Genomic DNA, 26,113 nt, shown 5'->3' with positions numbered 1-26,113 from the left:
CCTCAGCTATATTGTGAGTTCAAGGCCAGCCTAGGCTACTTGACACTCTAGCTCAAATAAATTAATAAACTAATTAATTAATAAAAACTTTGCAGAGAGTGGTGGTCCATGCTTCTAATGCCAGCACCAAGTGGCTGAGGTTGGAGAACTACAAGTTTAAGTAGTTGAGGGGCTGAGGATATATAGTTCAACTGGTACAGTTCTTACCTTTAATTCACAGAGACCTGGGTCAGATTCTCCAGTGCTGCATAAGACTGGCATGGTACTTCATACCTATTTTCTCAGCACTTGCAGAGGTGGATGCAGGAAGACTAGGAAATTCAAGATTATCCTCAGGAATAATATTGAGTTATACAGTTTATCATCGGCCAGCCTGGGTTATCTGAGACTTTTTCTACCTACATATACACAGTTGACCTTTGAAAACCAATGAGATGGCTCAGTAGATAAAGTGCTTACCACCAAATCCGATGACCTGAGTTTGATACCTGGGACCCATATGGTTGAAGGAGAGAATCAAGTCTACAGTTTGTCCTCTGACTTCCTCAGTTACTCCATGGTACCTAATAAGTGTACGTGTACACACACACACACACACACACACACACACACACACATATATAAATATTACTTTTAAATACTTTTAATCGACTTATGAACTAGAGGTTTTGGTCTCAGTCATCCATTCTTCCTGTTCTGCTTTGCAGCATGTTTTTTATAATATTTGTTCCTGAGCAAAACTGTATTTGTTCTCCACACTGCTAATAATTTTTCTAACTTTTAGAGCAGGTGACCACTATGCAGGTTGACCATTCAGCTGATCTTAGGTGTATTTTGTGCCACCTATATGAAAAATGTCTGTGAAAGGTCAGAGTATTTATTCAGATTGGCCACCTATTTCTACTACTCAGAATTGAGACATATGATTTCATGATTATTCAGTGAGGTTAATTATAATTTTTGCAAAATTTATAACCAAATGAAAACTATGGTTCAAGGAAGAAAACTTGGAGCCAGGCATGGTGGTGGTGGCGCACGCCTTTAATCCCAGTACTTGGGAGGCAGAGCCAGGTGGATCTCTGTGAGTTCGAGGCCAGCCTGGGCTACCGAGTGAGTTCCAGGAGAGGCGCAAAGCTACACAGAGAAACCTGTCTCGGGAAACCAAAAAAAAAAAAAAAAAAAAAAGAATACAGTTGAGTGCAGGCAGAACTAGGCAAAAGTATGATCATGAGGAAAGAAGCAGATCTTACTTGTATGATGAAAATAATTGGTCTGCTCTGGCATTTAATAGTACCAGGTAGGAAGATACAAGCAAATAATATTCTGTGATTCCTTTCTTCTAAATACACAATAGAGATATTCAATAGAAAAGGGTGTTTTTTCATTACTTATAGTTAGTTACTATCTCTGTGACCCTTAAAGACTTTAAAAAAAAAAAAAAATAGACTCCTCAAACGTAACTGTGTTTCCAGTGGAGTGGCTGAAGAGTTTTTTGTTTTAGCCTGGATTTTCAGGTTGAATGCCTGTGATGGAAGAGGTACATGATTCTTCACATTCCTGCTGCCACCTTTACTGGTGGCTTTTGAGCTCCAGAGTCACTAGACAGTGCAGCAGCTGTCACTCATCTGAGTTGTCCCAGATTCCATCATCCCATCTCACTAACCGTTTTTTCTCTCCCCTGGTACTAGAGCAGTTCTTTCCTCGTGGCTAAGACTGGTCTTTCATTCTCTTCCCCTTCCCCTCCCTCCCTTTTTTCCTTTCCATTTCACTCTCCTATAAGAGGGGGAGTCTGTTTTTCCTTGGGAGAATCAAGAGCCCATCTTTGTGCTCTGGCAACGCAGGTAAATTAGAGAGTTCCGTTAATAGGCTTCCCTCCATTCCTTCCCTGTCTGTCACAAACAAATCTCTAAGTTGGCGAGCCCATCTACTTTGGTTTGTTTTTTTTTTTTTTTTTTAAGATGTATTTATTTTTATTTTATGTATATGGGTGTTTTCCCTGCATATATTTAACTGCAGCATTCATAAGTGAGAAGAGGGTATCAGATCCCTTGGAATTAAAATTACAAACAATTGTTAGACACCATATAGGTACTGGGAATCAAACCCGGTCTGGAAGAGGGTCACTGCCCTTAACTGCTGAACCATCTCTCCACCTATACACACACAGACACAAACAGACACACATCTGCTCTTCATTTCACAAAAGGTGAGCTTTCAGTTCTTTAAGGCCTTAGGCTCAGAGTTGATGGTTTCCTTTAAAGTCACTTTTTATTGTTCTCTGTCCTAATCTCACATGCCTTACTCTTCTGGACAGAGTGCTGTTGTAATAGCATGTGTAATCCAATGACTAACATTACTCAGGTGTATTGGCCTCACTATTTCTTCATTTTGTTGAGGAGAAAAAGATGAATTTCTGGTTCACCTTTTTTTCCCCATAGTTGAATTGACCTGAATGAACAAGTATACAATATACTTATTTTTCTTCCCTGTTCCCTGAAGCAGGCATTCTGAATTCTACTCATATTACACTAGGCATGACTGTTTGCTGGACACTCCCTGTGAGACCTTCATGCCATCTCCTTGGTACTCCTTGAATGAGTAGTAACTTGAATGGCGGTATATAGAGGACTTAGCAGTTAAGTTTCTGCTCAGGGAGTCAGCTTTCCCTTGTCTGAGTTAACCTTTGGAAGCCAGTGACTTTAAACTATTTCCTTGAGTCTGGTACATCTCTTAGTACTTAGAGAGTATTTTATTTTCAGTTTCAACTAGCTTTTTAACGATAAGACAAATCCAGAAGTCCTACTCAGAGCCTAGGCCCTTAGTAACGGTCTAGCCAAATGCTACCAGCCAAGCATTTCTGCATAGTACTCATGACCATGACGTTATTTCCCTGAAATAACATTTGCATTTAACTGTCTATTCACTATTTAGTTTTTCTAATACTAGGGATTTTCTTTTACGAGTTCTAAAAAGCATGATTTTGTCTATTTTTCTAAAATTACAATATATCTTTTTTGTTGTTTTTGTTTTGTTTGTTTTTCAAGACAGGGTTTCTCTGTGTAGCCTTTGCTGTCCTGGAAATCCCTCTGTAGAGCTCAGGCTGGCCTCAAACTCCAGAGATCCACCTGCCTCTGCCTCTTGGGTGCTAGGATTAAAGGCATGCACCGCCACTGTCCACCTGAAATTACAATATATCTTAGAGGTGATAAATTAATTTAATATGGGAGAGTTTCCTAAGTGTCGCTGTACACTTTCCTATAATTATCTGTGGTGACTTGGGCATAATTTGTTGCCAAAAACCCCAATTTGTTTTACTTTTTGTTTTTTGTTTTGATACAAAGTTTCACAATGTATCCTTGGCTGGCCTAGGGTGCCTCACAGGTCAGGCTAACCTGGGATTCTGAGCGTTCCTTGCCTCTTGTTTCTGAATAGGATTGAAAATGCACACCATCAAGCCTATCTAAGAGCCCCAATTTGATAACGACCTTCAAACTCACATCTATTGTTACTTCTGCCAAATACAGTCTTTTCCATTTTGAGAGACACTTTGTTAATAGTTTCTATCTGCTTAAATATGGCAATTATTACAGATTTTACTGCATTACTTTTAAAAGAGAAATAGAGAAGAGAAAATATTAATCCCACTGAACAAGAATAAAGACCAATGAACCAAACTTTTTGGTCAAATTAAGCAAGCTCTATTTCCTGTCAAACAGGGCTGTCTCCCTAAAGCCTGGTTTCAGAAAACAGCATTGAGCATAGGAGAAAGTGGAGCTTATATAGCCAAAAAAAAAAAAAAAATCTCCAATGCTAGGGGATTTCCACGGGTTTTTGGTTATGTGAGAACTTGGTAGAACATCTCAGAATTATTTGGCAAAACATCTTATCAGGATGGAGGTCAGGTTATAGGGTATGGAACATGTTGAATTCCAGAAAATGAGTAAAGACATGTAAAATTTAAGTTTCACAGAAAACAGGGAGGAACTTATTTCTACCTTATAACAAGATTTCTTCTAAACTTAAGATGGAGTCAGGCTAGTTCATCAAAAGGAAATAGCTACTAGGCAAAATAAAGACTTAACAATTAATTTTCTGTCCCAAAAAGGGAAGTGAGAACTAATCACTTACAGTAAATTGAGTAAACTATTAAATACACAGCTGTGTCACAGGCATGGTAAGGAAAACAAAGATGAGGAAATAGCATGTGCACATAGCTAGGTGTGAAGAATGGCTTTGCCGTTTCAGATACCTTAAGAGGGGTGCTATAAGGGCCGGGGAGCATCTGCTTTTGCTTGCTTCGTTCCTTCGTTTGCTTGTTTTTTGAGACAGGGTTTCTCTATGTAGTCCTGGCTGTCCTGGACTTTGTAGACTAGACTGGCCTCGAACTAAAGGTCTGCCTGCCTCTGCCTCCCACGTGCTAGGATTGAAAGTGTGTACCACCAGCACCTGGCTATTTTCTGATTTATATGGTGCTATGTAAAAAGGATTGGGTGTTGTTTACTGTTGTGTGGTTTTGTTTTTGTCTTTGGTCAGCATCGAGTTACAGCTACAAGAACTCGGCCCTGTCATTCGTAGTGGTGTCTACTCCCATCTTGAAGCATTTGTGCCATGCAATAAGGAAACACTGGTAAAACGTCTCAAGAAGTTACACCTTAACGTCCAGGTAAGTGGAAGAATAGTGTCTGTATCTTAGGTTTTGTAACCAGTAAACAAGCTCTTTACTCAGAGTCTTTGCACATTCATTATTTTACAGTTCTGTTACGTATGTTTAATAACCACAGGATGTCACTAAAGTTGATTAGGAGCTCCTTCAGGGCTGGCAAGATGGCTCACCAGGTAAAGGCACTTGTTGAGCAAGCCTGGCAAAATTGTCCTCTGAATTCCACAAATATACCACGGCATTAGCAACTGCACACAGCCACGCACACACAATTTAAAAACTATTTGCTTCAACAGTTGATAGGCCTAGATGAAAAGTACTGATTCCTAAGGCATGGATTCTTGCTCTAGAAAGTCAGTTTAGTAGGTACCATGAACAGAATTCTTTATTAAGACACCAATATCTGTTAACAAAGGCTTCTTTTGAGTTGAAAAAAATTATAATTCCTTCTTGATTCTAAGCAGGTTAATGAACAAAAAAATTGTGTTTCCAACTCATATTTTATCTTTTTGTTGGCAACTTCAGACATCGGCAATTGGAGCCAAAATTCAAATGATGAAAATGGGTAACTGATAAAATAGAACTAGAAGCTGGGCCTGGTAGTACACGCCTTTAATACCAGAGCTTGGGAGGCAAAGGCAGGCAGATCTGAGTTCAAGGCCAGCCTGGTCTACAGGGAGAGTTCCAGGACAGCCAGGGTTACAAAGAGAAACTCTGTCTCGAAATTTAGGGAGGGAAAAAAATCTAAAAAATAGAACTAGAAGTAGAAATAGTTTTTAGTTGTTTTTTTGGTTTTTTTTTTTTTTTGTTTTTTTTTTTTTGAGACAGGGTCTTACTATGTAGCCTAGAGCTCACTATGTACAGCAGGTTGATGTTAAAACTCAAAGAGATCTACCAGCAATGCAAAGGTAGGCGCCACCATACCTACCCCAGAAAAACACCATTTTGTGTAGTATAAAACACCTTTTCTTCCTTCTTTTTGAGAAGGTATTCTGTCCTAGACTAGCCCAGATACAGCAGGGTTTATGGGTGCTGGGATTGTGGGCCTTTACCACCTTGCCTGTTTCTGTTTGTGTTTTTAATTTTTATTTTCTGTATGGGTATTCTGCTTGTATGTACATCTGTATGCTGTGGATGTCCATGGTACCCACAGAGGCCAGAAGAGGGTGTTGGCTCCCTTGGAACTGAAGTTAAGGGTTGTTGTTAACTGCCATGTGGGTTCTGGAAACAGAATCTGGATAGCTCCGACTGGCCTGGAACTGGCTATGTAGATCAGACTGGCCTGCCACTGCCTCCTGAATATTGAGATTAAAGGCATGCACACCCATGATTGGCCTCAACTCACCTGGTTTTATGTTTTTCTAGAAATCAAACATGTTTAATGTGTGTTCGGCAAACTTTCAACCAACTGAGCTACATCCATAGCACCAGATTATAAAGCATTTTGGGCCAGCTATAGTAGTGCACACCTTTAATCCCAGCACTCTGAAGGCAGAGTGAAGTGGGATCCTAATTAGTCTTAACAATTTAAAAACCCAGAGTCAGCTATTAGGGTGAAAGCTATAAGATCAGAGAATCAGAGCAGCCAGCCACTAGAGACCTCTTACCTCTACGAAATCTCAGACCAAATGGGCATCCTGTCTCTATGAATCCTCAGACTGAATGAGATCCTGTTTCCACCTACTTTATATTCCTGTCTCCACCTCCCAATTATGCTTGGATTAAAGGTGTAGCCCAGGGTGGCCTTGAACTCCTGATTTTTCTGCTTCCTCCCTAGTGCTGGGATTCAAGTGTGTGCCACCACTGCCTGGCCTCTGTGGTTAACTAGTGGCTAGCTCTACGCTCTGATCTCCAGGCAAGTTTTACTTGTCAGAACACAAACAAAATATCATCTGAGGCCAGCCTGGTCTATATAGTGAGCTCTGGATAGCCAGAGCTACATAGTGAGACCCTGCCCTAAAAAATAAAAAACAAAAAAACAAAAAACAAAAAACAAAAATTATAACAAAATATTTTATTTTCAGAGAAATGTTTGTTTGATGTTTGAAGTTATTTTCTATCCCATTGGACATGAGAGAAAGGCATCATCTGTCTTGTCCTTGTTGGTCTTTATATAAGCTTTGTCACACCATTCATATCCCTAAACATTGTATTGTAAGTTTTACATTGTCTGAGCTTCATAGAAAGAGAAACAAATTGTTTTCTTCTTTAACTAGCTTTCTAGCACTATGTCGTGCCTCAGATGTATGTCGACATAGTAGAAATTGATTTCTACTGATATGTATAGATCTCTATTGTATGAGTGTATCTCATTTAGCTTCTCAATTTCACTGTTGATGAATATTTGAAAATTTCCAGGGTTATCTACTTAATTCTTCAAGAAATTTGATACTAAGTGTTAAAGATTTTTATTCTAGATACCATTACATGCTTAATTTATTAATTGGTATTCATGGACTAGGTTAAAATGCTTTCTAGTCATAATTTTCATGTTCTAAATTCAATATCAAAAGTTGTAATGACTTGTTGGGGGACTGGTGTATAGCTCAGGTAAAGGCTTGCTTAGTATGCCTGAGTCTCTTGAATTCAATCTACATTATAAAAAAGAAGCAAAATCCTTTTGATTCAGTGAAGAAAGAGTTAAGGTATTTCTGGGCCTATGACAATGATAAAGATTTTAAGCACTTAAGTATATATTATTTGCAAGATGAAAATGGTGTTGGCTGATTTGAGCTGTCAGATATAAAATTCTGACTTTCCTTTCTATGCTGAACCCATATGGAGAAGGGTTTCTCAGTTCCCTCTTTCATTTGGCCTTGAACTTAATTTTTGCTTGCACCATAAATTATAATTGCTAGCAACAACTGGGAGAGCAGGATGCCCTCATCTTGTTGGTAGTCACCAAAACAGATTGTGCATTGTAGTATTTCAGAGTAGTGTCCTCTTTGGGTATATCTTTCAACACCAGGAGTTAAACAGTAGTCTGGGCAATGTCTCTCTCATTCTCTGGATTATTTGTATTACAATTCATTCATGGGCAAAACTTGGACTCATCCTTCAGAATGTGAATGATCACTGTTACTGGGGCAGCAGGCAAAAACTGGGATTCTGCTTGGTGTAGCAGGAAACACAGTCATCCTAATTTTTCATCCAGTGTGCCTTTGACAAGTCGGGGCTGTAGAAGACATACCATGTTAGATAACATTCAGGTCTGTAATCAGTATGTGGAATGTAATTTCACCTATTGAAGTTCTGCTTATAGAGTAAGTTTTGTTAGGATATTTGAAGAAAAAAAAAAACTCCAACTGTCTTTACCCCTCAGGATGATCGTTTAAGAGAACCTCTGCAGAAATTGAAGCTGGCTGTTAGCAACGTCATGCCTGAACAGCTGTTTAAATACCAAGAAGACTGCCAGGCTCGCAGTCAAGCCAAGTGTGCCAAGTATGTACCTCTGCTGTGGGCTGGCTTTAGAATTTGAGAATGACTTTTAGTTGATGTTCTTTCATTTTATCTTTTGGTGTCTTTGAGACATGGTTTCTCTGTGTAGCCCTGGCTGTTCTGGAACTCACGTTGTAGATCAGGCTGGCCTTGAACTCACAGAGATCTACCTGCCTCTGCCTCTAGAATGCTGGCATTAAAGGTGTGTGCTACCACCCCCCCTTTTTTTTTTTAAATATATCACCACACTTTTCTTTTTTTTTTTAAGTAAGATATTGTAAAAAAAAAAAAAAAAAAAAAAAAAAAAGCCGGGAGGTGGTTGCGCACGCCTTTAATCCCAGCACTCGGGAGGCAGAGCCAGGCGGATCTCTGTGAGTTCGAGGCCAGCCTGGACTACCAAGTGAGTTCCAGGAAAGGCGCAAAGCTACACAGAGAAACCCTGTCTTGAAAAAACAAAACAAAACAAAAAGATATTCTATTCATTTTACATACCAACCACAGATTCCCCTGTCCTCCCTCCTCCTGCCCACCCCCCAGCCTTACCTCCCAACCCATCCCCCATTTCCACCTCCTCCAAGGCAAGATCTCCCATGGGGAGTCAGCAGATCCTGCTACATTCGGTTGAGGCAGGTCCAAGCCCCTCCTCCCCCATTCCCCTTCTTAGTTGATGTTCTTAAGCAGTCCTCATCCTCTAAAAACCATGTGTACCATTGAAAGGATGTAATTGAATGTTTTCTAAGTGATGTGTCACTTCCCGCTCAAACTGCTTTGTTGTCAAAAGCAAAAGGCTTTGTCTGGTTAGTGTATGGAGGTAAACAAAACAAGGGTCAAGGCAGGCATAATGGGACATGCCTATAATAGCAATTAGGAGGTTTCAGCAGGGTGATCCAGGTTCTAGGCTAGCCCAGGCTTCATACTGAGACTCTGTCTAAAAAAAAAAAACTAAAAGCTAATGCTGGTTAGGCATTTCACATGTTGACCAGTTTGACTCAGCTGAGGCTGGACACAAATAGTTTGATCTAAAGGATGAGCATTTGTACCTCTGTAGTATAGTTCAGAGTCCTTATTTACTCATCCACTTTATAGTGGTTCCAAATTCACCATATTATGTGGAAATATGGCCCCCTGTTCTGTTTTAAATAAACATTTGGCTGAGCAACTGAAGTATTTAAGGAATCTAGGGTTGTGAATTCAGGCTTAAAACTTTGCTTCATAAAGTAGTACTCATTTTTTAGGTTGCAAACAGATGAAGAACGGGAAAAAAATGGATCTGAAGATGATGATGATGAGAAACCAGGGAAACGAGTCATAGGGCCACGAAAGAAATTCCACTGGGATGACACCATTAGGTGAGCTTAGTTTGTCTTCGTTTGTAGGCAAAAAGAGAAGAATCTACAGGAACCCACTAGACTAGATCAGAAGCAACCAAAGATAAGTAAGTGTCTTAAGAAAACATACTCAGGAATAGTAATCTGGTGTAATCGCCTCAGGGTGCTGGTGCTTTGGGCTTCATATAACACATTTTAACAGCTGTTCTAAGAATGAAGTCATTCTGGTTGCATCAGGACCAGCATGTGATATACCTGTGTGAACTGTCTACTGTATCCCAGGGAGACAGCTATCCCATTCGATCTTTGCTCACTTAAAGAAAGGTACCAAAGGCCATTGTTTCATGGTGGGGGTTGATTGTAGTGCATTGAATGATCAGTGTTAGAACTTACTTCTCTTATTGTCTGAATACTTCACTTCACATTCTTTATTGCCACCATATTTACATGCTTCAAAAATACCCATTTCAAATCGTATTTTCCTTAGTTTTACATTTCACATTTCTGTAACAATATATATTTTTAATTTGTTTAGAACTTTGTTATGTAACCTTGTTGAGATCAAATTGGGATGCTATGAATTAGAGCCAAATAAAAGCCAGTCTGCTGAGGATTATCTTAAATCCTTCATGGAGACAGAAGTGAAGCCACTGTGGCCTAAGGGCTGGATGCAGGCAAGGTAAGAAATGTGCCTTCCCAGGTTTTGTTGTAGTTTCTTATTCTGCTGTTACTAAAGATATATTTGCACACAAACACACATCACATTGATTTTGCTAAGAACTTACATGTTTGGCGAGTGTTGCGTGGGAGAGGCTGGAAGGAGGAAAGAGAAAGGGGAAATGATCTCAAATTATTTAAAGTGGGAACTGACATGTTCAACAGTCTATTAATATATCAAGAGACCCTATCTCAAAACAAAACAAAAGCCTAGTGCGCGCGCGCGTGCGTGCGTGTGTGTGTGTGTGTGTGTGTGTGTGTGTAGTATTTCAGATCATCAGCACTTAACAAAACATATCTTGTGGATCTAGAAATAAGATAGGTATATTCTTTTGTTTTGTTTTTAATTCAAACCATTTTTCCTTATTTTGCTTCTGAGTTTAGTAATAAGGAAAAAGAATAGGAGATGATGGTTGTAAACTTGAGGGTTTTTTAACAGATAGAAAGGAACCACATGCTGGATTTAGAGCAGAGATAGATGAGGTAGCACACATTTATTTATTTATTATGCATACAATCAATGTTCTGCCTGCATGTATGTCTACAAGCCAGAAGAGGGTACCAGATCTCATTACAGATGGTTGTGAGCCACCCTGTGGTTGCTAGGGATTGAACGCAGGACCTCTGGAAGAACAGTCACTGCTCTTAACCTCTGAGCCATCTCTCCAGCCCCGTGAAATCCATCTTAAACAAAATTGCCGGTCATGGTAGTGCATGCCTCTCATTTCAGCGCATGGGAAGCAGAGGCAAGCAGATCTCTGTGAGTTCAAAGCCAGCCGGGGTTACCTAGACCAGTTCATGCTGGCCTTGAACTCACAGAGATCTGCTTGCCTCTGCTTCCTGAGTACTGGGATTAAAGTCATGTGTCACCATGCCTGGCTGGAGGATTTTAAGAGAATAAAAAACAAACTTGGCTATCAATCTGTCATCCTTAAAGTAACAGAAACAACCTTTTCTGTTGATTTGTTAAAACTTCTAAATACATAGAAACGATATAAAACTTTTCACGAAATACATTATTGAATAAAGTTGTTACTACTTTTGCTTAGTGAATAAGCAAAAACCAAATGGTTAATGATTTTGAGTTCAAGGTCAGCCTGAGTTACAGTACTAAATTTGAAGCTAGTTTGAGTCACACAGCAAGATTTTGTGTGCAAGACAAAAATAAAAAGTGAAGCGATTGCCATGTTATCTGCTCTAAAAAATAATTTTGTCTTTCTGATTTTTCTAGAATGCTTTTTAAGGAAAGCCGGAGTGTACATAATCATCTTACTTCTGCTCCGTGAGTAAATACTGACTCTAGATTTCTCCATGTGTTTTTTATTGTGTTATAGCTTTTGGGTTTTTTGTTTGTTTTTGTTTTGTTTTGTTTGTTTGTTTGTTTGTTTGTTTGTTTTTTCTGAGACAGCGTTTCTCTATGTAGCCCTGGCTGTCCTGGAACTCTGTAGACTAGGCTGGCCTGGAATTCAAAGATCCACCTGGTTCTGCCTCCCAAGTACTGGCATTAAAGTTTGCACCACCAATGCCTGGCTCATATTATGGCTTTAAGAAACAAAACCATTACTTACTAAAATACTCATTGACATAGATAAGACTTAAGTATACTGTTAGGTCATCTTTGTGTTGCCCCCTTTTTCTGTTTTGTTTGTTTTGACTGCTGACTTTGGAAACAGTCCCAAGATATTCTCCAAACCTTCTAGTCTAGATTGGGATTCTGCTGTAGGGAGCCACCAGCACGGAGATCAGCCCTGCTCCCCTTGTCTTACTGTCTACATGGGTAATTGCACTGATGAACTGAGCTTACAGGATACTTCCATGTACACTCCTCCCCTGCCTTGCAAGCTTCTCATGTTCTTCTGTGCACAACTGGCTCTAGAAAATATAAAGCAGATTTCTAGATCTGTGAGATGGTTCCATGGATAAAAGCACTTGCCATAAAAATCTGAATTGGAGCCCTAGAACCCATGGTAAAAGGAGAAAACCAACTCCTGAAAGTTGGGTCCTGACCTCTATCTATGCCCCCTGTACACATATATAGTTAGTCACTCACAAATAAATCAATTTAAAAAAATGTTTATACCAGAAATTAAACACAGGTCCAGCATATGCTAGGCCAGCACTCTACTGAGCTACTTACCCAGCCCAGTGAAACTTTCATTAAAGAATGAACCTTTATTCTCCTAATCACAGAAAGATGCCAGTGGTTGCTTTTGCTTTTAGGGGTACATACTGGAATGATACTGGAATGCAGCTCAGTTGGTAGAGTCCTTGCCTACCATGCATTAAGGCCCTTGGTTCCATCTCCAGCATTTAAAAAAAGTTATTGAAATATATAAAGTTAGTGAGTTATAGATAATTGGCTAAAGCACTTTGATGTACTTTTAATTCTGCTAAGAGGTCAGATTATCATTTTGGGGATGATATTATAAAATTTTTTCTCTTTATATATACAGTTAGAAGAAATGGATATTTTTAGTTTTAGAAAGGACATTTTGTTAATATATCATCAGAGATCTGTTGTTTCAGTTATTATTCATTTTCTCTTTTAAGACAGAATCTTGCTTTGTTGCCCAGTTTGGTCTTAAACTCCTGGCCTCCAAGTGATCCTGCCTCTACTTCTAAAGTAGGTCGGATCATGAGTACATGCCACTGTGACTGGCTCCCCTCAATGCTGGACATTGAACCTAGGCTTTTATACATGCCAGACGAGTGCTCTGCCATTGAGCTACATCCTACTCCCTGCTCAGCTCTTAAAAAGAGTTCCATTGTTACTGCTACCTTTGTGTTTTGTTTTAATAGTAGTAGTTTGGTTTTTGTTTTTTTTTTTTTTAATCAGAAAATAGCATAGGTAAATATGGCTGTTCTAATGATCTAATGGCTTTCTCCCAAAAAGGCATGGAGAATACTGTTGCCTTCTTGAAACTGCACGTTGACAGGTGTTTCATGCTGCTTCCTAAATGTTCAAAGTTTTTGTTTTTTGTAGCCCTGGCTGGCCTGGAACTCATTTTGTAGACCAGGGTGACCTCAAACTGAAGAAGGTTCCTTCTTGCCTTTTAATTCATTAGTTAATTTGTTATCATTCTAACAATTTTTGATTTTTGCAATTAATAATTTTCGATAAAACCTTAAAATTTTTTCTTAAGCAAAATGTCATTAATACCCCATTGCCCTGATTTGAGTATGACATACCTTGAAGCTGTTTCCCTACAAATAATTGAGTTCTTATCAATCCATTGAAGTAAGTCTCCTTAGGCTAACCTGTTTGAAGTCATTTTTTGTTTTATGTGTTTATATATGGATTTTTTTTCCTATCGATATTTCTTATTTTAGTAATTATTTGGCCTGCTAGTCACTCTGATTAGAAAAATATGGCTGACTATCCCTGTGCATAGTCTGCTTTAATTCATAACATATAACTGCTTCTGAAGTGACCTTCGTTTTCATCTTTTCTCTTAGGGCAAAGAAAAAAGTGATTCCTACATCAAAACCCAAAGTCAAGGTAAGAGTCCAGCAAATCTGTAGTTAGTTTTAGTTGCTGAGTGTTGGGATAGATTCTTAATAGAAGAGGACATATGATGTTTAGCAAAGATTAGTAGGTGCTATGCTAAGTTGCTTATTTTCAACATCATAAAAGCCCATTTGAGAAGTAGATTGTTGTGGAGCTGTGAGGATTTGCATTCATTAGTTCTACATAGAAATATTGGATAAAATGTAGTAAATGTTCTTTAAAAACATAATTGTCCGCTGGGCATGGTTGCATATGATTTTAATCCTAGCACTCAGGAGGCAGAGGCAGGCAGACCTCTGAGTTTGAGGCCAGACTGGTCAAGTTTCAGCACATCCAGGGCTATATAGATAAACCCTGTCCTAAAAAACATAGCTAAAATTATTAATACAAAAGAGAAATTCCAGAGTCAAAGAGGACCTACCACAATGATGGTCTGTTGCTGAGGCCTTCATTCCCCTGGAAGGAACTACCCATCACATTATGGTTTCTTTTCACTGTCTTCTCAGAATATATCAGGTAGGGTTTTCTTGTGTTAGTATGTCAGAAATAGAAAAGAAGCCTGGGTAAAGCAGGGCCCTGAAAGAATGATGTCTAGTTAATGATGTGGAGGGGAAGCATCTACCTACCAGCAGAGAAAATTTTCTCTCTTGGCCAAGGATTCTAGATTGGAGAAAGACAGACAGTCCTGCCTGAAAATGTCCCCTTTATTAGGAGTTTAATTTGCATTACTTGCACAAGGTGGCAGAGTAATTTACTGATTCAGCAGTGACCCAGGGCAGTAGGCAAAAGCAGATTCTGTGCCATGTAATGTTCCACATCCTAGGCTTACCTATTTATACCACAAGTCAAACATACAAGCTGTAGGTAGATCTCAGACAAAGCATATACTCAGCATGCCAGAGGACCTGGGCATAATCCCAGCACCACAAAAAGCCCCAAACAACAACAGACAAAAAGAGCAACAAAACCCATGAGCTTACTGTCTGCTGTCTGAAATATAGTCTAGGTAAGTGTATTTATTAGTACAGGTTAGAGTCAGTGGACATCACAAACAGTTAAATCCACCACAAATAGGTGGTAGATTTGTTAGTGTAGAACATAAAGTACTTAGGCGTTCATGGTGGTACGTTCATGGTGGTACATATCTGTAATCCCAGCACTCTGGAGGTAGAGGCAGAAGAATTGCAGCAAGTTTGAGGCCAGCCTCAAACATAACTCCAGGCTACTCAGGGATACATAGAACCTGTCTCAACCTGTTCCTACCCCCAAGAAAAAGAAACATAAGATAATCTTAACAGTGCTTAGGAAAAGCTGGATTGTGAGCCTTCCTCCATTCCTTCTATCCTTTAGCCAAGAACAAGTCTTCCTTCACTGCTAAAATTAATATTTGAGGTGGAAAAGGTAATAAAAATATCCCTAAAAGGCAGATATAGTTTGGTTATGAATATAGCTCATTTGATAAGTGCTTGCCTAGCATACTTGAAACCCTCACATCACATAAAGCAGTCATTGTAGTGCAAGACTATAATCCCAGCACTCAAGAGATAGAGGCAGGAAGATCAGGAGTTCAAGCAAAGATTGAATTATCACCATGTTCCTTTGCTTGATAAGGAGTTGGAGGTTAACTTGGGATGTATGAGACTCTGCCTCCCCCAAAATATAATTAAAATAGAAACTTTGTGCTGGTAATGCCTTTACTATTTCTGCCCCCACATCACTCCTATATTCTTTCTAATGATGGAGTTTTGGCAATAGTATACTTGGATTGTCAACATGTGCAAGCATACATGCCATGTGTTACCCTCTGGTTTTAGCCGACAGTGTGGCCCTAACGGGATCATCCCCATGCTTCTATAGGTAGTGAGGTTTTTCAAGAGTGAGTTCTTAGACTAAAAGTTTGGGACAAGTGCTGTAGAAGTTAGAGTATAACAGCATTCTTAACAGCTTACTTACTGTAACACCGTAGGAGGTGATGGTAAAGACCCTTCCCGTTCGTTCTTTCCCCACTGTGCTGAAGGTAAGTGATGTGGCTGTATACATCAGTACATAAGACTCTGGGTTTGGGACCTTTTCTTTCTAAGGAACTCATAGAGCCTCTGAAGTGATGTATGGATCTGTGTAGTAGTTTTGTCTTTATCTTAAACATGAAGTTATTAGTCCAGTACTTTTATTACTCCCAACAAATAAATGGTTGCTCTTTAACTTGCTAATGTTTTTCTTTTACTCTTTGAATATTCTAAACTATAATTCTCTTAACTCTTCCTTGAATTTTAAGAAAGTTAATTTAACAGACTATATTCACCTAGATGTTTAGCACTTTAATTACTAATATCTTTAATTTTCTTAGGACAGAACCTTACTCAATAGGAGACACTAAACACTTATTTGATAAATTACAAATAATGTCCATCATAATGAGTAGAAATATAATTTAAATATGATTGAATAATTCACTAGTTTCCCTGTGTACTGGTGGTAGGTAGCTATAGAAATACAAGGAAGCAAGGAACAAGAATCAGCCTCCCTGCAGACCTTATTAGACAAGAGGTGTAGTCTTGATAGAGAGGTGAAGTCCCTTCCAAGGAGAATAAAAAGCTCTGAGAAACTGGGATTGAAGTCGGTTCTGAATATTTGGTGAAAGTGGAGGTCACGAGTGATGTCTCTCTCAGTCAGTGCCCTTCAGCCCCATTTTCAGGTCCTGGTAAGATGACTTGAAAGGACATGGTAACCCATAATGTGTCACACAGTTATGGGGAGAGCTGATTAGAGCACTGTCTCTCAACGTTATTTTGGTTTTGGCAGTCTTCTCAAGGTTTCTAGCTTTTAAAAAAGAAGGTCTAGTACAGTGGCACATGCCTTTAATACCAGCACTCAGGAGGCAGAGGCAGATGGATCTTTGTGAGTTCAAGTCCAGCCTGGTCTACATAGGGAGTTCCAGGACATACAGGGCTATAAATAGACCTGTGTCAAAATAAACAACATAGCCAAAAAAATAATTTTAGTCATCATAAGAATGTCTTAATCTTGTAAAAACTAAGTTTAAAATTTGTAATTAACTCTCTGTATTTTTTCCAATATAATGCTACTTATGCTAGGAATGTAGCCCAAAAAAAGACGCCAAGGCTCCTGTATCTTTGGTGGCTTCAGTTGGTGGTCCTTCCACGAGCTCCAGCACAGCCATCATTGCCTCAGCCAGCTCTAGCTCAGCACCAGCCCAAGAAACCATCTGCCTCGATGACTCCCTGGATGAAGACCTTTCTTTCCACTCATCTTCACTGGATCTTGTATCCGAAGCTTTAGCTGTCATCAACAATGGGAACAAGGGCCCCTCAGTTGGCTCAAGGCTAAGTGTGCCAACTACAAAGCCTCGTCCAGGACTGAGAGAAGAAAAACTAGCAAGTATCATGAGTAAGTTACCACTGGCTACTCCCAAAAAACTAGATTCTACTCAGACTGCACACTCGTCAAGTCTCATTGCTGGTCACACGGGGCCAGTACCAAAGAAACCCCAGGATTTAGCTCATACTGGCATTTCTTCAGGCCTTATTGCTGGTTCTTCAATTCAGAACCCGAAAGTTTCCTTAGAACCTTTGCCAGCCAGGCTACTCCAGCAAGGATTGCAAAGGTCAAGCCAGATACATGCTTCTTCCTCTTCACAGACTCATGTCTCCTCCTCCCAAGCCCAAGTTGCTGCCTCCTCTCAGGCTCTGGGAACATCAGAGGCCCAAGATGCTTCTCCGTTAACACAAGCAACAAAGGTGCACCAGCACTCAACTGTCCAACAGAACTATGTGTCTCCATTACAAGCCACCATCAGTAAATCACAGACCAACCCAGTCGTGAAATTAAGTAATAACCCCCAGCTTTCCTGTTCGTCCCAACTACTCAAGACTTCAGATAAGCCACTGATGTATCGCCTCCCTTTGTCTACCCCATCACCTGGAAATGGTTCTCAGGGGCCCCACCCCCTGGTTTCTAGGACAGCACCGAGCACCACTACCTCCAGTAACTATTTAGCCAAGGCTATGGTGTCACAAATCTCCACGCAGGGTTTCAAATCTCCCTTCTCAATGGCTGCATCTCCCAAACTTGCCTCATCTCCCAAACCTGCCACATCTCCCAAACCTTTGCCCTCCCCTAAGCCTTCTGCCTCACCCAAGCCCTCTCTGTCAGCTAAGCCTTCAATATCAACTAAACTTATTTCTAAATCCAACCCAACTCCCAAGCCTGCTGTATGCCCAACTTCTTCCAGTCCAAACACACTAGTAGCTCAGAGTAGCCACTCCACTAGTAACAACCCTGTCCATAAACAGCCCAGTGGAATGAACATCAGCAGACAGTCTCCCACTCTGAATTTGTTACCCTCAAATCGCACTTCTGGCCTTCCAGCTACAAAAACTCTTCAGGCCCCTTCTAAACTAACAAACTCATCATCCACTGGAACTGTTGGGAAGAACAGCTTGAGTGGAATTCCAATGAATGTACCTGCCAGCAGAGGTAGCAACCTTAACTCGAGTGGAGCTAATAGGACTAGTCTATCTGGGGGAACAGGAAGTGGAACACAGGGTGCTACTAAACCGTTGTCTACTCCACATAGACCAGCCTCTGCCTCAGGGTCTTCAGTGGTAACAGCCAGTGTGCAGGTATGTATGTACTATGCATTCATGTGATAAATGTAAGGTTGAGCAAGCTTTCTGAGTCACCTTGGTGACTTTTCATGTGACATATACAACATATAGAATGTGTAGGCTGATAACAGCTATGACCATGAAATGTTCTCAATGTTGACATCATAGTGCTGGGTGAGAATTTCATTGGAATGTGTGTTTTTTATTTTTTCAAACAAGTATCATATTAAGCTGTTTGTATGGTGCCATATACCTATAATCCTAGCACATGGAAGGGTGAAGCTGGAAGAACTCAAGTTGAAGGCCAGCCTGGGTTATATACAGGGAATTATAAGCTAGACTGGGCTGTATAACAGAGTCTTACTAAAAATAAAAAAGTAAAATGTTAGAAGGTAGGATGGGGTGTTAGCTCAGTGACAGTCTCCATAGCATGTGTGAAACCCCAGGTTCAATCTCCAATATCAGGAAAAGATTCACATTTACCTTAACATTTGTTTTGAAAAACAAAACTTGAATGTATATTTCAAACTATATCTCTTAGCCAGACATTCTGGTGCACTCCTACAATCCCAGCTCTTGAGAGGTGGAGGCCTGATGATCAGAAGTTCAGTTATCCTTGGTAACACAAGTTCAAGGCCAGTATAGGCTATATGACACCCTGTCGAGGGAAGAAACTCTTCACAGACTCTATCTTATTAAAAACAAGAACAAAGTATTAGTGTAGAAATTTAACACATATTCAGTTGTCCCCCTACCTTTTCTTCTGGCCTTATAAGTGTTTGTGGGGGTGTGATGTGCATGTTGGGTGCAGTGCTTAAGAAGGCCAGAGAGGGCAACTGATTCCCTGGAGTTGGAGTTACAGGCAGGTTGTCAGCCCCTGACTTGGGTGTATGGAAAGAGCAGCAAGTGTTCTTAACCATTGAGCCAGCTGTTTTGTTTATTTAATCAGATTTATACATTTGTATTTTCTTTAAGCATTTATCTGCTCCAAATTAACTTTTTAGTTATTCGTGTATAACTCTGTCCACTTAATGTTGGAATACCTATATACCACATTTTCCCAGTTTGTCAATTTTTAGTTTAAACTTGCCTCTCAATTAGCAAGGACTCTTTGCTAGAAGGGACATAGACTGTTATTTACTTTACAGTTGCTTTTGCACACTTAATCACTGCTACCTATGTTGTAACACTTACATGAGGGTAGACTTCCTGGCTCACTAAGTTAGTATTTCGGGTTATAGAAAAGTCTGAGGCTATGCTGGTTATTTTATTCTCCCTTATAAGTAATGTGTTTTGTCTGCTAAAATGGTTAGAAAATTTACCTTTAAACCCCAGTATTCTTAGACTAGAGCTCTGTTTATCTTGTTATCATTAATTTTGTACTTAGAACATAATGAGCCTCAGACATGGCTATTTTTTCAGCTCAAGAATGTTTTTTCTTGGTCACTGAGATGGCTGAATGGGTAAAGGTACTTGCCACCAAGCCTCATGACTTGAGTTTGATCTCTGGGACCCACATGGTAGAAGAAGAACAGATTCCTGAAAGTTGTCCTCTGACCTACACTCACACACACCCAATAGCACAATTTTCCCAACCCAAGAATAAATGTAATTTTAAGAATTTTTTTAAAATAAAAAGCATTTTAATTTTAGACAAAAAAAGGGGGAAGTGTGGTGATACTGTGTTCCCCAAAATATTGTGCACCCTAATAAACTTACCTGGGGTCAGAGACAGAACAGCCACTAGATAAACATAGAGGCCAGAAAATGGTGGCACACACCTTAATCCTAGCATTCTGGAGGCAAAGATCCGCCTGGATCTCCTGACTTCAAAGCCACACTGGAAACGGCCAGGCATGGTGACACACACCTTTAATTCCAGGAAGTGATGACAGGAAGCAGGAAGGTATATAAGGCGTGAGGACCAGAAACAAGGGCCTGTTAAACTTTTAGGCTTTTGAGCAGCAGTTCAGCTGAGATCCATTAGGATGAGGACTCAGGCTTCCAGTCTGAGGAAACAGGATCAGCTGAGGAACTGGCAAGGTGAGGTGGCTGTGGCCTGTTCTGCTTCTCTGATCTTCCAGCGTTCACCCCAATACCTGGCTCTGGGTTTGTTTTTATTAGTAAGACTGTCTAACAATTCGTGTTACATCTGAGTAACCAATCAAAAACAAAAACTATGTTATTCTATATTTGGTGGTTGTTTCTGATTCAGTGCTTTGCTTAGACAGTGGGCATTTGTATATAGGCTGGACTGGCCAGCAGCCTGCTGCACTCCTACCTGACCCTGAAGCTGAGATCCCCAGCCTGTGCTGCGATCCACACCTCACTTAGCTTAGGGTTATTTTGAGAAATTTTTTAAGAGACAGGAGGATCTCACTCTGTAGCCCAGGCTTCAGACTTGGAGCAGTCCTCTCATTGCAGCCTCTCAGCTGCTGGGTGACAGCCGTGCACTAGCAGGTCTGATTGTTGTCCACGTATTTCTTGGCTCTGACTTCTATATCATCTTGTATTGTGTTCGTTTCTTTACCTTCACTGTAATTTGAGGCTTTCAGAGACTTACCCTTCCATTAATGATGTGGCTTCTTTAATATTTATCCCTCCTGTAAGTAATATATATTCACTGTGAGCAAATTTAGAGACAAGAAAGTAAAAACCACCTGTGCCCACCACCTTTCATATGTAGGGTGTTTTAAGGCTGTTTTCAAAAAACTGTCTCACACAATATTATGTTATAAATACCTTTTTAAAATATATATCTTATGATTTATAAGTACTTGTGTCCTAAATCTTTGAGAACATGACTGATCTGTGCAATGAGTTGTCTAAGGCGATGCTCTAACTTTGTGCTGCTCTTTTTTTGTGGAGTAGGAATTTAGTGAAAAGCTTTCACCTTGCTATTTGTAGAGGCTTCATGCAATTCAGTATAGTGTAAGACTTGGTGTTGAATATACATTTAATAACCAAGTTATCATTCTTGCACTCACATGAGTTCAGGATTGCATACTAATATAGAATAAATTCAATTTACTGGCACTTCAATGGTTGAAATCCATATTGATGTTTTGTCTCTGCTAAAAAAAAAAATGTTTTTTTCATCGTAAGGAAAAAAGCTGAGTGGCTGTTCTTCACCTGCAGCCCAGCACTGAGGCAGGAGAATCACTTGAGCCCAAAAGTTCAAGACCAGCCTAGACAAGATAGTGAGACCTTATCTCAAAGAGAAGGGAAAGACAAAGAGGGAGAAGTAAACACCAAAGCTCAAATACACTGACAATGGGGATTATCTGTTAAAATTGTTCCCTATAGACAAGGTCTGGAAATTAGTCTTCATTACTGGTCATGGTTGTTAGAAAGGTGATCCTTTTTAAAAGTAACCTTTAATCAAAGGAAAAAAGAAATGGAATTCTAACAAAAGTGGTAGTTCTGGTCCTCTACCCTCACTATCCACGCTTATGTTCTTTCTGAGACAAGGCCTTCAACAAAGTCACTACTTCCCATGTGCTGGGGTTATAGGCATGCACCACCATGCCCAGCTAGCAAGAATAATGACAACCAGGTGTGGTGTGGCTTACTTTTAATCCCAGACAGAAGCAGGTGGCTCTCTGGGAGTTTGAGTCTAGCCTGGTCTTCATAGTGAGTTCCAGACTAGTGAAGGATACATAGTGAGACCCTGTCTCAAAAAAGAAGAATGAACAAATGAATGACAAACTCTTAATTTTATGAATGCTACCATTGTGTTATCTTGTGAGTTTTGTTATGAAAATAGGACGTATAGTTCTCATGTAGCTGTACCATTTTGCTGAAATAGTAATCAGATTTTGGTTAAATCTCCCATGACATATGTATTGTCTTTTTTCCACTATCAGAGTTATGACTTCATTTACTTTCTTATTATAAAATGTTAGGGGAGTTTTCTATACTTAAAAATTGGATTTGTATTTTGGTTTTTACTTCATTGCCTTCAAGTGTCTGATTAAATTGTCCTCCACCTTTTTTCACCTCTAAAATCTACCTGGCCATCTTGTATTTGATTATCCTTTATCCTATAAGAAGCCATTCATTGTCTTAAAAATAATTGATCTGTCAGCAAGAAAGCTGCATGACAAAATATGTGTTGATGATGAGTTCCTTCGCGGTACTCTTCCATTCCCAGGTCGCTGTCTGACTTGGAAACCCCAAGGTACCTGCCTTCTTTGATCTGTTTTTCTCTGTCTTACTGGATGACTCAAGAAAAAGTCAGTAGTTGATTAATGTCACATCGCTTCTGCCATTGGGTAGTTGTTTCCATATGAAATAGCATCTCTGAAGTCTTCTCAGCTCCTTTCAGCTCCTTCTCAGCTCTAGATGTCTGTTGAACCCAGGTGCTTAAAGCAGATCTTCCTTCATGAAGAAGTACATTTGGGATCTGTTCTTGTGAAGCTGGCACCTCCTGTCTACAAGACATCTGCAGTGCTATCCGCAGTCATTTAACAAAGGCTGAAAGTTAAAATATTCCTGGGTCCAAATTATTATCTCTGTCTACTTTCCTTCCAGAACGTCCTCTTTCTTACCCTTCAGCTTACTGACTTTGTATGACCCTGTGTTTGCCACTTTATGATTCTAAAAGCCATCACCCAGTAAGCAGACTGGGTACTATGTGCCAGGCTCTCTTCTATGTGCTGGGGACCCAGGGTTAATAACATACTATCCCTGCTCTCGTGGAGCATATCCTCTAGATAAGCTAAACACCAGTATTATTTAAAAAAGAAAGAAGCATGTGCTATGAAAAAAATGTTGAAAGTTGATTATTGCTAACATAAGGGACCACAAAAGGCCTATTAAAGGAAATACTGTTTGATTTGAGCAGAGAGTTGAAAGAACGGGACACAGCCATGTGTAGAGAAGAAAGGAGATTGGTATGGACTAGGGGACACAGTATAGAAATGCTGAGTGAAAGAGCCTGAGATGAAAGCCCGTGTGCTGTGTGACCAGACTGGGGATAAACTCCACTGATGGGGACAGTAAGGGTTTGGGGGTTCCTTACGAAGAAGGGAAGCTGTTGGGAAGTCTTAACCAGGAGAACAATATGGCTGAATTTCAGAATAGTATTCTAGGTGACTGGGAAACAGCCGTTTCACCCAACAGAGTGAGTAGCGGTATAGGATCAAGTGCCTGCCTGAGAAAAGCAGTTACGGGTCCTCTTTCTTCTCAAAATGGAGAAAGCATAGAAATCATGTCAGATTATGAACACTGTATTCTGCTCGTCTAGCTAATATTGACAGTTTTTCTATGCTCCCAAATGTTACAAACAGTGGGATTTTCTACTTCTGAAAGTAACTCTTCGGGAGAACTCCTAAATGTCAGTGTAACATTGAGGTCACCTAGCATTCTAATTTAGTCATAAACAGAATTGGATTTGGAAAATTCTTAGAAAGTGTAAAACATTTATAGCATATTTTTTCATTGCTGGTATTCAAGTTATTTTAAAAATAGGAACTTGTCCTAATTTATCTTTTCCACCTGTTGTAATGCTTCACTTAGACTTTTGTAGAAAGGCTTTAAAAGGTTCAACTCATTTACATTATTTACTGTTTTTCACTGAGGGAGCCATTTGGGACACAGCCTTGGAGACTTACCTTGAGACTACAGTAGACTTATGTTTAAAACGAAGGACCCATTCTTGCTTTTTTTTTTTTTTTTTTTAAAGATTTGTTTATTTATTTAATGTCTGAGTGCTCTATCGACTTTATGCCAGAAGAGGGCATCTGTTCACACAGATGGCTATGAGTCACTGTGTGGTTGTAGGAATTGACCTCAGGACCTCTGGAAGAGCAGCCAGTGCGCTTAACTGCTGAGCCATCTCTCCAGCCCCCATTCTTGCATGCTTTTTTTTGTGGGGTGGGGGAGGTTGAGACAGGGTTTCTCCATGTAGTTTTGGTGCCTGTCCTGGATCTCACTTTGTAGACCAGGCTGGCCTCAAACTCACAGAGATCCGCCTGCCTCTGCCTCCCAAGTGCTGGGATTAAAGGCGTGCACTGCCTGGCTTCTTGATTAATTTTAAACTGATACAGGATCTTTTTTATCTTAGTCACTTTCAAACAGTATTGTCTCTAACTGAGTATTTTTCTTAAATGTGTCCACTGTGTGTCATGAGTGGCACAGTAAAGGCCAAGGCCGGCAACTTTCCCAAATGTCACGTGACATAAGCTGTTGAGGGTTAGTGCTCAGGGGTAAAGAGAGAAGGTGGGTGAAGAAGGAACTCCTGCAGTGAGGAGGCCTGCAGACCAAGGGTGCAACCCCAGGCTCCTGGAATAAATAAATAAAGTGCTTGCTGATGGGCAGGGATGGGCTCGGTGATTCCAGTTTTGGACATGGCAGGTCAGTTTGAGTGTTGGGAACCCACATGGTGTTACTCACGGAATTCTGATTCTCAGGATTAAAATTGAGGTGACAGGTCAGAACTGAGCTTCTAAATATCAGTGATAACACAGGAGATGAGCAAAGGTTGGAAATGGAGGAGTGGAACCAAAATAAGAGGGCTTCTGGAGAGTGACCTCACTTTTTGTTCAGCAGTAGTATGGACCCTGGAGTGTACAATACTATGCAGTGTGCCACAATGTATGGAAAAGTTACATATATTTTCTTACATGTTAAGAAATGAAACCTTTAGCCCTTACCATGCGTGGTGGCAGCTGAAGCATGCCTGTAATCACCATACTTAAGAGGCTGAGGCTGGAAGACTCGGATTTCAGGGTTTGTTTGTGTTACATAATGAGTTCAGGCCAGCCTGAGCTAAACAATGAGATGCTGTTTGAAAAACAAAATATCAACCCTTAATTAATGAGATATTTTGGTAGAAATAACTCACAAAACCAACAATATCTAATCTGTATTATTAACTTAAAAAAAGCTTTTTGGAAGTTCTAACTGGCCTGAAACTTGCTATGTAGACCAGACTGGCCTCGGAACTCACATAGATCCACCTGACTCTGTCTCCCAAGTGCTGGAATTAAAGGCATGTGACATCACCACTAGCCATCTCTCCAGTTTCTAAATTTAAAAAATAAATAAATAAATTAATGAATAAATTCTCTTTTCCTGACAACAGTTAAAACTATAAAATTTTTAACTAAGGAAGCATTACAGACTGCAAAAGAAAACTCCCAGGGGCAGGAAAACTATAGTGTGTAATGTTCGCTTCTAAGAAAGTTGGATGTATTAAATAAATGTTTGATAATGATAAGTGCCCATTGTGAAGAAATGCCAGAAGTAGAAAAATCACTTAATTGTTGCATAGAAAGTCGTCGGAAGAATTGACTTAGCTTAAAGAGTGTATTTTAAGTAGTTTCCCCTTTAAGCTCACCAACATTAGCAGATTTCTGATTCATCACTCAGGGCCTCAAAGCTCACATAATTGAGTAAGAAAACACTTTATTCTTAGGAAGTCTGATTTCAGAAAAGCGGTGTAATGGGAACCAGCTTTTAACGGTTCTGGAGAAACTGTAGACGGGGAAATGGAGGCTGTCATTCAGTAGGTTTGATTTTTAAAAAGGGATACATATAATATTAGATTATTGCTGGGGGATGGAAAAGATGCAGAAATAACGGAATTGAAAGAAAAAGAGAGGGGGAAGGGAGGGAGAGAGAGGGGAAGGAAGGAAGGAAGGAAGGAAGGAAGGAAGGAAGGAAGGAAGGAAGGAAGGAAGGAAGGTAGGTGCGTGCCTGAGGGAGGTGCAGTGCTGCGTCCAGTCGGAGCCCTTGATGGTCTAGGTTCTCGGGCAGTTCTCGGCTCTGGGGAAGCACAGGGAAGGACGACAAGGCTGAAGAGCTTTCAGGTGCTGTGATGAAGGGGCAG

The 26,113-nt window shown here is 40.0% G+C and overlaps 1 protein-coding gene across 1 annotated transcript in view; it reads left to right on the top strand.

Moving 5' to 3' along the window:
- Positions 1 to 26,113, top strand: part of Ubn2 (ubinuclein 2) — a 76,949-nt gene that overhangs the window by 37,130 nt on the left and 13,706 nt on the right. Inside the window, 8 exon segments of the mRNA XM_028889313.2 lie at positions 4,534 to 4,663; positions 7,983 to 8,101; positions 9,334 to 9,447; positions 9,962 to 10,105; positions 11,375 to 11,425; positions 13,600 to 13,642; positions 15,618 to 15,668; positions 16,747 to 18,294. Of these exon segments, the coding sequence (XP_028745146.1) occupies positions 4,534 to 4,663; positions 7,983 to 8,101; positions 9,334 to 9,447; positions 9,962 to 10,105; positions 11,375 to 11,425; positions 13,600 to 13,642; positions 15,618 to 15,668; positions 16,747 to 18,294 (2,200 nt within the window).

Source organism: Peromyscus leucopus, chromosome 3, assembly GCF_004664715.2.
Source record: "Peromyscus leucopus breed LL Stock chromosome 3, UCI_PerLeu_2.1, whole genome shotgun sequence".
Taxonomy (NCBI): domain Eukaryota; kingdom Metazoa; phylum Chordata; class Mammalia; order Rodentia; family Cricetidae; genus Peromyscus; species Peromyscus leucopus.
Note: the sequence above shows the minus strand (reverse complement) of the source record. Positions and strands in the feature narration are given on the sequence as shown.